General features: G+C 44.5%; 3 protein-coding genes across 3 annotated transcripts; 2 read left to right on the top strand and 1 right to left on the bottom strand.

The window, feature by feature from the left end:
- Nucleotides 1-212: 212 nt before the first annotated feature.
- On the top strand, nucleotides 213-449 carry H6S33_006608 (uncharacterized protein; the record flags this gene model as incomplete). Its single annotated transcript, XM_044838365.1, has 1 exon — nucleotides 213-449. The coding sequence occupies one exon, from the start codon at nucleotides 213-215 to the stop codon at nucleotides 447-449; it is 237 nt and encodes a 78-aa protein (XP_044689426.1).
- A 4,634-nt stretch (nucleotides 450-5,083) lies between these two features.
- H6S33_006607 (uncharacterized protein) lies at nucleotides 5,084-7,371 on the bottom strand (the record flags this gene model as incomplete). The annotated part of the gene is made up of 4 exons (XM_044838354.1): nucleotides 5,084-5,111; nucleotides 5,210-5,614; nucleotides 5,669-5,832; nucleotides 5,923-7,371. The coding sequence occupies 4 exons, from the start codon at nucleotides 7,369-7,371 to the stop codon at nucleotides 5,084-5,086; spliced, it is 2,046 nt and encodes a 681-aa protein (XP_044689425.1).
- A 2,451-nt stretch (nucleotides 7,372-9,822) lies between these two features.
- On the top strand, nucleotides 9,823-11,717 carry H6S33_006606 (uncharacterized protein; the record flags this gene model as incomplete). Its single annotated transcript, XM_044838343.1, has 6 exons — nucleotides 9,823-10,202; nucleotides 10,281-10,456; nucleotides 10,529-10,830; nucleotides 10,916-11,230; nucleotides 11,290-11,442; nucleotides 11,505-11,717. The coding sequence occupies 6 exons, from the start codon at nucleotides 9,823-9,825 to the stop codon at nucleotides 11,715-11,717; spliced, it is 1,539 nt and encodes a 512-aa protein (XP_044689424.1).
- Nucleotides 11,718-11,754: the final 37 nt, after the last annotated feature.

Below are 11,754 nucleotides of genomic sequence, written 5' to 3'. Positions count from 1 at the left end.
CAGCGTAGATACAGAAGACGTTGCTTAAAGAAAGAAAGAAAGAGAAAAGAACAAGAAGTAAGAACGAACCCCCCTAATATACCCAAGGAAATCCCAGCGATGGCAAATCCAAGTGACTCATATATCAACAATTCACAGAACCCGGTAAAACCCAACAGAACTCTTCTGACTAATCCAACTCCTCATAACCCAGTATATTCACTAATCGATCTATGAAAATAAAAGAGGCATACGGAGCATCGAACAAGATCAATGCTGCAACGCAGATACTGGACTATGAGGGGAGGCGGTTGGTGTTAGAGATTCGGATGCTGAATCTGAAAGACATTGTTGGGGGTCCTGAGAGTACTGACAACATCTTTTGGAGCCATCGATATAATCTGAAGGAGTTACTTCAGATTTTTAAAACCGAAGACCAGAGAAAACTCCAAATGAACGATCAACAGTAGAAGGAGGGTTGCCACTAGGGCATCTTTGCAACCCCTCCACGAAATCGTAAGAACTTTTCAATATTGCAGATTAACTGCAAATAATCTATACCACATTATAGCACCTAATAAAGGAGTATGCAGAGAATGCAGGATGTTCTCAAAGCTTTGCCGGAAGCTCTGAGAGCATTTCAGAGCACCGGATGAAGATGTTTACATATTTGCAGGTTCCGATACCAATCTTCCAAAAACCTGAGGTGTACGAGTTTTACAATATTAGGTGTACAGGAAACGTAGCTTTTAGGAAACAGAAATTAAGGTAGGAATGGGTATGGGTGTGGGTAGCATTCCCAGAGGAGTCGCGAGTGGTTTTAGGACACTTATAAGGATGTATGAATGCTTTGTTCAAGCTACGGGACAGTGTGGGGCGAGTTCGTAGACTACGTATAGTGGAGCTACTCAACACAAAGGATTGTGGTATTGCTGATAGCTCAAATAGGCTCCTGAAGGTTTGTAGGAGGAGAAGGAATAGGATATTAGTCATTAATATTAGGAGTCTATTGGGAATACCCCATTTGTTTAACGTGAAGACTGGTAATTAGTTGATAAATACCAGGATAGAATTGCGTATATGGAATGAATTTGGGTGAATGCTTGCAAAGCCTTGAGGGCATTCATGAGTGCTCTAGGAATGTTAGAACCAATTGGACTCTCTAATTCAAAGTTCATTTAGTTCTGCTATGCATTCTAATTGGAAGAAGGAGGTAAAGTTTCGGCCACTCAGTATCTGAGTCTGGCTATCCAGCAAGCATGATGTGGAAGGGCAATGTCAGTCTATGTCTGCTGCTTATGCATAGACATTGAGTTTTTCAGACAAGCCGTACCACGGTCTCGGCCTCAACGCTAATTATGCATTTCACGAATCACCAGAAACATACACCTCTATCAAAGATTGGCTAGTCATCAACAGTATATAGGACAGTGCTCATATCAGTATCCTGCGACTGACCATACAGTAGCGTTGAAGATACCTACGTTAGATAACATTTGAGGGACTGGTATCTTCCTATCCTTTGAAAACCATATATCAATCCAAATGGGACGGGGTGAGGGTTCCTTCAACTTAACTGGATATAACAAATATCTCAGCTCTGGTGAGTACTCTGGACGCACTTGCAGAAGCACTCGAGGGAGGAATCGCGGGAGCATTCCTGGGAGCATTCGCGGGAGCATTCCCGGTAGGATTCGTGAGAGCATTCGCGGGAGTATTCGCGGGAGCATTCCCGTGAGCATTCAAGTGAGTATTCACGTGAGCATTCACGGGAGCCTTCGCGGGAGCATTCGCGCTGCTGTGAGAAAATTGGGTTTGCTATTAAAGCATTGGTCATGTGATGAGAGCATTGATCGTACCGTGAGACCATTCAAGACAACTTTGAGAACATTGAAAAGTACTTGTATGGCGCTACCGACGTAAAGAAAAGAAGCAAAAGTTCCAATGGTGCTGTAGGCAATGTCATTCCATCCTAGCATCTCCGGAGAGGGAGGTAATCTCATGGCGGTCCAAACAAATAGACTATTGGTGAGTGCTCTCTGAACGTGAGCTATATCCCCTGGTGATGCCAGAAGGTTAGGTGCTCCTGGGGCGGAACTAGCAATGAGCGGTGTATACTGGCAGTACCAGAAGCGGTAAGCACTCGGAGCGAGGAACGCTCATCAGGATGAAGGGGCTGCCCCCTGGGTAATAAGCGAGCTTGCTAATAAATGCTTTACATGGCGCAGATGAGGGTACCGCTCTGGAGATTGTGACTTGAAGTGTGGTTGCGAGGGAGATCATTTTGCTGGTAGGTATCTTTTGGCGATTTGGAGTTATGGCAGTTGACGCGGTAGGTGACGTGGGTGGTTAATGCAGGTGCATGGTCTCTAAGTGAGAGCGGAGGACACGTATTTTGGAGGGAGCATCACGGCTAGCCCGTGTACGTACCCGTTATATAACTGGGTATTGTGTCAGGTTCTGAGGATTTAATGGAATGAAAGAATAACCCAATAAACGTATTGCAGTTACATATAATATAAATATAGCAGCTATACCTGATGGTAAAAATCTTGCGATAAATTTGTCGGATCAAGTTGTTGATAATGATTTGTGGTAATTCGTAACCAAAACTAACTCTATGTCATAGATGAAGATATTACTAAATTATGTGCTTGAGTTTCAAATTAAGATAGTTACTAATTCTAGGCTACGAGCAGGACCAAAACTAATTAAATGGAAATACATAAGTAACTTCTCCAATAATCTCTCATCAATCTTTTCATAAATCTATATACCATCATAGATATACTCAATTTTTCAATTAATTTTGCAGACAAGCTTTTCTTGCCAGTTGGGATTTGCCAATAATTTCTTAAAAAAATTGAAGGTGCTTGAAGGTTTTAGGTACTTTTCATTCCGATAATTGCACACGCAAGAATATTTCTTAGTGTATTCTGTTTGATCGCTTTTTATATACTTTAAATAGTCTGAACTATAATCATCGGGATTTAATTGAAGGAATTCTTGAAGTATATATCAGACTTTGATAACTTGGTTGTGTGTTACATTGTCTTGGTACTTATTTCGTTTTTGATTTTCTGTAGCATTATGAAGGAAAGGATGTTTTGGGTCTTCCTTTAATATTAGTTTTCGGTTGGATGAGTAATCGAGTTTCTATAGATTTCTATTATACGAGATTCAGCTGTCATCCCATATGGGTATCGAAATAGTTATATAATAAGGTTATTGTCTTTCTTTTCTGTTCTTTCTTTCTTTATTCTTTAAGTGTTACTATTGTCATCTACCTTCATCTCAGCTCGAGTCCTCTGTTAGCTTTGTCTGTTACTTTAAATATATTCTCTACCGTAAACTTTAGTCCCATCGGTATCAAGTCCGATCCTACCGTCCTAGTCCTCATCCTTGTCCTGACGCTAAATCCATATTACCTGGTATACCATACCAAGGAAAAACCTACTCCAGTCCTCGTACCAGTTCCTGTCCTAGTTTTTGTCCTTGCCATCGTAACCTCTGACCTCGATTGTACTCCTTGGTTCCCTGACTCCGCTTCGATTGGGCAAGTTCTTACGTAGTCTGAGTTGTACCTCCGCTATCCTTCAAGTTCTCAAAGGGGTGAGTAGCTAGTATTCCGCAGGGTATGAAGGAAGTAGTAGAGGTCGGTGGGGGAGAGCCTGCGAGAGGGGTCCTGAGGGACTCTAGCGTTGCTAAGGGTCAATGGGACAAGGGAAGCAGCAGCACAGTAGTCTTCTTGAATAAAGAATGGGAGATGTTATTATATAGTAATAGAGAGCGTAGGTACAGAAGACATTGTGTATCAAAAGAAAGAAGAGAAAGAGAACAGAAGCAAGGACGAAATCTCCTAATATGCCCAAGGAAATCCCAGCGATAACAAATCCAAAGTAACTCATACCCTTGCAACCAAAGAACCCGATAGAACTCAATAGAATCTTTCTGACTAATCCAACTCTTCTTAACCCAGTGTGTAAATCAATCGATCCATGAAACAAGTCCGTTTACCTCCGTAAAAGCGTGTATAAGCTTTTGGAGTTGAAGAAGATGAATTGTTTCTCCATTATTTATCAAGGTATCGTGTTCTTTTTAATTCCACATTACCCTAGGCTGCTGGTTTCAACCTTGAAATCCCCATCGCATATACAAGAAGAAGTTGTATTTCAGCTACAGGTGATAACGAGGAGGAGGTAAGGAATTTCCAGTAGAGACTTTGAAAAATACGGTACTTAGGTCGATTTTCATCTTTATTTACCGAACTTCGCGGTACCATTAACCGGCATATATAAATAAGGGCATAATGACCGATTCCTTTTCCACTTTGCTCTTTTCCGCCAAAAAAATCAAATCAAACCACGATCTCTCCTCTGCCGAACATGGAGTTTGTGGTTTGCTATTCCACCCGAGTGTTGCTTGAGTAAATGGCCCTCCTCTCCGGGATTAAAAGATAGAATATCAAGTTCTCAATCATCTTGAAGTGTTGATATTGCGTACTGGCTGGGTAACTGAGACTCGAATTGATTATCTATAACGATATAATTGACAGTAATGATGAACAGTGTGCGCATTGAACAATCACATAGGTTGTGAAAAATCTTATTCGGGCAATGCGTGACCTCGCACAATTTTACTCGGGCCCGTCTCTGACCCCGAACAACCTACCCCCTAGTTTGCACTAAAGTATAAAAGAAAAACAAAAGTCTGACAGTTCTACGATCTACTTTGACATTGGGTAACTGACAACCTTTTTTCAAATCAAAATATGAAGCGTAGGTCTACTCAAAGACTTCAGGATAAATCTCGGTAGACGGGGGCGGTGTATATTTATACTACGAGACTCATGCGGGGTGAATCTTGTGAACCCAGAAATCATTTGCAGGCATGACCAGTTCATAATGATTTTTACCATCACCACCCCCACCAAAACTAACATTTGGCCCCTAACGGCTGCCTTAGACATATTTAATATCGGGAATCATATTTATTATAATATAGAGAGCATACAAATACGTGAGTACAGGTCGTGCAACGTAAAGAGTGAAAAACAAGCTATAATAACAGGTAGTGGATATTCATCAACATCACCTCAGTCGGCCTACCTGCTGGACACTACCGCTGGGAATCTAAGTTTTTCAAGAAAATTAAAGCAACATCCATAAAATAGTCGGGTTGGCAACAAGCAAAGATAGATATCGCTGGAATTCGCAGAGCGCAGATATACTCATTGTCATATGCTCGACGCTGACATTTGTACGGCTCAAGACCGAAGTGATCCATCGCATCGTGCATCTTCCAGATCTGTGATCGGCATGTGGTGAGGAGGGTAGCGGTGTCTATCAAAGCCACCATGACATTACCATAATAATTTCCATCAGCCTTTTTCTTAGCCACGTGCCAGCCCACGGCATCTGGGCTTGTTGTCATGGAAATGAACGGTGTCCCGGCTCTACTGCTCCAATTGGCGTGACGTTTGACCATGGTTTTGAAATTTGACGGATTATTTGGCAGATACGGATTTCCGGAGTTAAAGCCAGCTATGGTATACTGACTCACGGAGGTCTCATCATAGACTCGGTACAATATTGGTGGCAAGTCCGTCACGCATGACACCGGCGGAGGGAGGAAGCTGGAAAATGTCAATCACTAGTAGCGCAGAATACGGGAACCGGGACACCCTTACCTTGTAAGACTTTGCACCCAGATTGGCTGTTCCTGTGGCATTTGTTCTTTGTATTCCAAGTACATTTCTTCATGTGTCCATACCCTCTTCGTGTTCAGCTCAGCTGACTCCTGCTGAAGTTCTCCTTGTGATAATAGATACTGGAGCATCTTCACCCGGTGGTCCTTCTCACTATGTCCACCAATCAGCCCTTGCCGCTGCCCATGCCCGTTTGGGGCCGCTGATTTCAACACTAGTGGTGGTTCTGTAACTACTCTCTGTTCCGTAATAGGCTTCTCCAGCTGTTCGATCTCTCTCTCCTTTCGGGAATACTCCACCTCGTCTTCAAGCTGCGAAACTTCCAGGCTCTGTTGTTCGTCTTCTTTCCTTTTTTCCTTCGCCGCTTCGTCTTTACGTCTCTCTTCATCTTCCCGCACATCCTGAATCCACTTCGCTTCTGAGATTACTTGCTCCTCCTTCTGTCTCTCTTCTTCTTTCCGCTTCTCCTCAATTCTTGTCTCTTCCGCAATTCTTCTGTCTTCCGCAATCCTTCTCTCTTCCCTAATCCTTCTCTCTTCCGCAATCCTTCTCTCATCCGTAATCCTTCTCTCTTCCGCAATCCTTTTCTCTTCCGCAATCCTCATCTCTTCGGCAATCCTTCTCTCTTCGGCAATCCTTCTCTCTTCCGCAATCCTTTTCTCTTCCGCAATCCTTTTCTCTTCCGCAATCCTTCTCTCTTCCGTAATCCTTTTCTCTTCCGCAATCCTCCTCTCTTCGGCAATCCTTCTCTCTTCCGCAATCCTTCTCTCTTCCGCAATCCTTCTCTCTTCCGCAATCCTTCTCTCTTCCGCCATCCGTTGCTCCTCGATCTTTCTCTCTTGCTGCTTCAGCCTCTCCTCCTCCTCTAAGCGCATTTTCTCCTTCCGCTCCTCCTCCTTAATTCGCCGCTCTTCGACACTTGCTTGCTCCTTTTGCCTCTCTTCATCTTTCCGCTGGTTCGCATTGTGTCTGTGTAAACTACTAGCAATGTGGTAGGTCTTGAGATGTGTCTTCATCGTTATTTCGCATACATCGCATTCCCAGGGGGTTACATCCTTCAACGGTTGCTGATATTTTGGTGTAGCATGATTCTGCCCTCTCTTTCGCGCATTCTCCGTTCTGTGCTCCCTAACCTTTCCCCGTTCCTCCTCTTGTTTCTGTTGCCTGTGCTCCTCGAACCTCTTCTTTTCGAGTCTTTTTTGCTCAATTCCCCGCACTCTCTCTTCCTTCTCTTCCTTGAGCCATCCTTCTAACCGTTGTTTCTCTTGCGTATTGTCCTGCAGGTCCCTAACCTTCTTTAGTTCCACTAACTTCTCCTCCTTTCTATCCTTCCCCATCACCTCCTGCACTATCGGCCCCTGCGCTCGATCCAATACCTGCTTCTGTGATATTTCGTTCTGAAGGTGTACATTGCTCTCGAGGTGTGCGCCTTTCAACATGGCGCGCATTGTCTGGTCGCAAAGCGGACATTCCCAAACACCTACGCTACCACCCCCCGGTGCAGAGATGGTCATTGGGACCTTTCCAGGCTCGGGAAGAGGGCCTTCCCTTTGTGTGGGGTTGGGGTGGGTCGAGGGTGTAGAGCGGGGAGAACTATTAAGACGTTCTGAGCGGGCGCGTCGCGCATTCATGGCACCAGAGCCGGGTACCGCGTACGTTGGGTAATTGAACCGACTGTGGTCCATGAGCTTGATATGGGAATGGTGAGATAGATGTTTGTTTTGTCCGTTCCTGTGACGTTCTATAAACACTGTTGATGCTGCCTGTTAGTCTCGGCCAAAGGAGCCCCGCTATAGAGACGTAACGAGAGAACTAGAGATACATAATCCTGCATACCTGATTGAGGAGAAAACTAATCCCTAGAAAGATCCACATTTAAGGTGAGGAGGAGGAGGAGGAGCAGAAGGATCCCTAGCTTCGTATGTTTTCACAAAAGCTAACCTTCACCGCCACGAGCACTACTCCACCGAGCCGGTAAACCAACACTCGCTCCGAGAGTGCTATATATACTTCTTTGGGCTGATAGGTCACTCTTTGCGACCCATCATCTGCCTATTCCATTGGTTCCATATGCTGGGACCTAAGACGTCCTAGCTTTGCTGGAACAACACACAGCCTTGTATACATACAAGGGTTCGCAGATGAGGCTCTTGGAATGCTGGATGCCTTAAAAATTTACCAAGTACCCTAGCTGTTACACATGGAGTAGATCTTCACAGTTATTGGGCAGAGAGTCAGCTTCGTATCCAATACCTACTGAATGGAAAGCCTTTATTCACTAAACTTCAATTGCAAGTAATTCCGGGAGCGATAGTCATTTATGATATTGCAATTGTGGGTGATCAGGTACAGTTACGCAATTACACGAACCCCAGCTCTCACCGTCCTTCGCATTACTATTCCTCCCACACACCCCCGCACCCACCTCTAGAGCTCGATTAGTTGAGAGCACACATTCTATCATGTTACCGCCCGGGACCCGATAACCGCCCTGGGATACATGAAAATCAGAGTCATCGCTTCCCACCCGGCCTATGCGCGCAATATAACCGAGTCTATGCAAACAGTACCTCAGTTGGTCTAACCTTGTGTCTCACCTTGTAATTGTTTGTTATCCACTGGATAGACGTCGTTTACTATGCTATACCACTTTAATGCATTCCATGCAGACTAAGACCGCGGGGCGTTTATGTATTCCCACGTGCTCGAAGACGACAGTTATGTTGATAACATTCACTGCTGGTATGTATATCTATATAGAAGACTACTCTTCAGGCTGGAGAATGTGTAGTTAATTTGGCCCGTGGTATGGAGTATATTGCAGCCGTTGGCGTTTGCAAATAGTTCAAGCCTTCGACATCATAATTTAAAAAGGTGCAACATATTCGGCCCAGGCGTCCATGGTATTAAAATTGTGAGTTCTTTGGAGGCCGGCTTGATCATGCACACACTGCTAGGAACGCTCCACGGATATCCACTGAGAAGAACTGGGTACGCCTTTGCTAGCTATCAATATATTTCGCTGAGTTCCAGCGTTACCCAACGTTACACAACTCGTGCAGCGTTTGATATGGCCTATAAATGACTTATCCCTTCGTCTGGCGAAAAATGCTGCCAACCAAATATATATATATATATATGTCTAGCTTTAGTAACAGATCCTGTTATCTCTCTTATCAAATAATAGATCTCCCATAGAAATCTAATTCTCGTATTATAGGGTGGACAGCACCGTCAGACTAAGGGATATAATGTACATAACGTTGCGGAACTCCTGAGGTCCGTTGACCATTGCAACAGAATCTTTTAGCTGCAAGAGTTGAACAGAAAGTCGAGCACTTCGACAAAATGTCCTGCAGATCTTATTTATTGAACGACTGCAAGTGTCTTCCTAAAACAGCTAGACTTTCTGTCCAACCTGCTCGACTTTCTGTTCAACTCGCGCAGCTAAAAGACTCTAATATATATCCTCTATACTGTCTTGTCGAACGCTGTGCACAACTGGATACTTCAAGATTGTGATAAAAGGAAAGGTCACTACCAATGAGATCCGGCTTGGGAGCGAAAGCTAGAGGGCATCATACTAACATCACAGTAGCGGAAATACATTGATCCTGGTAGTGATGTCTTTCCCTCCAACACTTTACACCAAGACAATACATATATGAGCATATATGGGGACACGAAAACGCTATAAGTCAACCGCCACCTGAGACAACATCTAAGGTTCTATCCGCATATGTACGTGCATTTGCTTGAGAGCAGGCTAAGCTAACTAAAGCTGGCTAAAAGGAATCAGGCAACCCACTCGACGGCGTACTCCGAGACACACGATCAAGCACCACGCTATATATGTCAAGTCTAGAATAGAGTGGGCCCTGTCGTACATCCCATGCATGTTGGCCTAAATAAAACGGGCCGTCCCGTAGCCGCAAAGTAAGCCAGTGAGCGGATAAGTTTGAGTATGGAGCCCAGCACAAGGTTGGGTTTCTGAACTCCTTAAATCCTTAGGAAATCTCTCAGGTCATCTCCATTCTCTACCAGCACCCCTCCCACTGTATTTACACAAACCTACTATCTCAACATCATACAATTCTATATCTAAGCTACGCACCCGCCGCTCTCGAGAAAGTCAAATGGCCAAATCAACGATTTACACACCATCTCATGAGAGAGAAGCCGATTGCTACAAAGTACACGATCTTTTATGTGCCCCTGATGCAAAGAAAGCATTCGGAAATGATCGTTGGTTCTCAGCATCTTCAAGCGCAGATGTCTTTGATATGCGAGGCACCTGTGGAGGTACGGAACTACTTAATTCAAAGATATTTGGAGCGTATATTAATACTAAGGAAGTCATGCGGTACAACCTCGGTGATCGGCAGATTCTTGCTATGCTAGAGGCTTGTTTACCCAATCCAACTACCACACAATCCTTAGAGTTTATTAATCTTATACTCCATATGATGAGCAGGAAACGTCCCGGGCAGACACGGAAGCGACGTTACAGGAGAGGGTGCATACTCGAATAATGTAACTACATGTACTCTCGTCCACCATATTGATAATACGAGAATCTTACAGTATATTATAGATTTATCGATGAGGTTCAAGGTGACCTAGACCGTCTCAAGTGCACTTCCGAGCTGCTACAGGCCATCTTTCAAACATATTGCATCTCATCCCGAGTAGCGAGGCTTTTGGAACGGCAGCATATGCCTGGCCGAGTTGTGCAGTATGATCCCATCACCCAGAAACCCATCCACCACCGTGAGACCCCCGGTCCTGTGGGGCCTTGCCCGAGAGCATCTTGAAATATACTAATCGTCTTGACACCTATAGAGTTTTGGTATTCGACTATCCTCCGTTTAAACGAAAGCATCACATCCTTAGACTCATCCAAATCTGTATTAGGCTGGAAGCGTCTCTGCGTCTGGGTGGGCCGCAATTTATTTGCTGGAACCACGATCATGCTGGTGCTGAGATGTCCCAAAGATATGAGAGCTGAGCTTATATCAAGTTTCAGTGATAAAGGTGAAGTTGTGATGCGGCAGCCCATGCTGCTACACGCATTCTTTGCGCAGAATTCCCTGCAGAAAGCGGATAAGTTCACAGAGACCTGGGCTGATCCTATATATGAGTGGGTAATGAATCATGTTATGCCCAAGCACATCCTCTATAGCTATGCTGCCACCGAATGGAGCTGTCTAACTTTGCATGATTAAACAGGAGCAAAAGGTCGATGACAATGGCTCTACATCCGTTTTCACAGCTCGGACTAGGGTTTTCCTAACGCTCGCACGCCAGATCACCCAAGTAGCAACTGACTATGAAATCCTCGGTCCCGCTCTTCACCACCTCAAGACTGAGTACGAATGGATAGCCGCTCAGTCTAACGATGATCATTTGGAAATGGACAACTCTTCGGCTGGTGTAGACAACTCGGAATTAAAAGATGTTTGGGATGTCTATATCTCCGAGCTTCAGCTTCTCAAAGCATACGCAAAGCTATACGAGACTAGAACGCAGCTCGCCATTAACGAGGTATACCCTATCCTCTGTGTTGAATAGTCATCCAATCACTTTGCTGATATAACCACTAGTGTTTTGCGATGGTCAACCAGCGAGACGCTGAGTTAAATATCCAGATGGCCAGAGAGAGTACGCAGATTGCGCGATCAAGCCGTGATGATGGACGGTCACTTCGCACAATACAGATTCTCACGATGATCTTCCTTCCAGCATCATTATTTAGTGTAAGTCTCCCAGATTTTGTTAACAGCGGGTTCGTTGATACTAATTTTAAATGTCATTTTAGGGCATCTTCGGTATGGGCTTTTTCAATACCGACACCGATGACAATGGGAATATCAGGTTCTCGGTTAGTAGCAACTGGTGGTGGTATCCAGCGCTGACTATACCGATGACGGCGGTGACAATGCTCACTCTGGTTGGGCGAAAACTGGGCGAGAAATGGAAAACAAATAAACGTGCAACTGGTCATTTTCAGAACCCCGGGGTTGGCTGCTGATATATGAAGCCAGATCAACCTAGCACTTCATTCGAAT

The sequence above is a fragment of the Morchella sextelata genome (assembly GCF_020137385.1).
Source record: "Morchella sextelata strain SCLS chromosome Unknown scls_21, whole genome shotgun sequence".
Lineage (NCBI taxonomy): Eukaryota > Fungi > Ascomycota > Pezizomycetes > Pezizales > Morchellaceae > Morchella > Morchella sextelata.
This window is presented reverse-complemented; position numbering and strand designations above follow the sequence as displayed.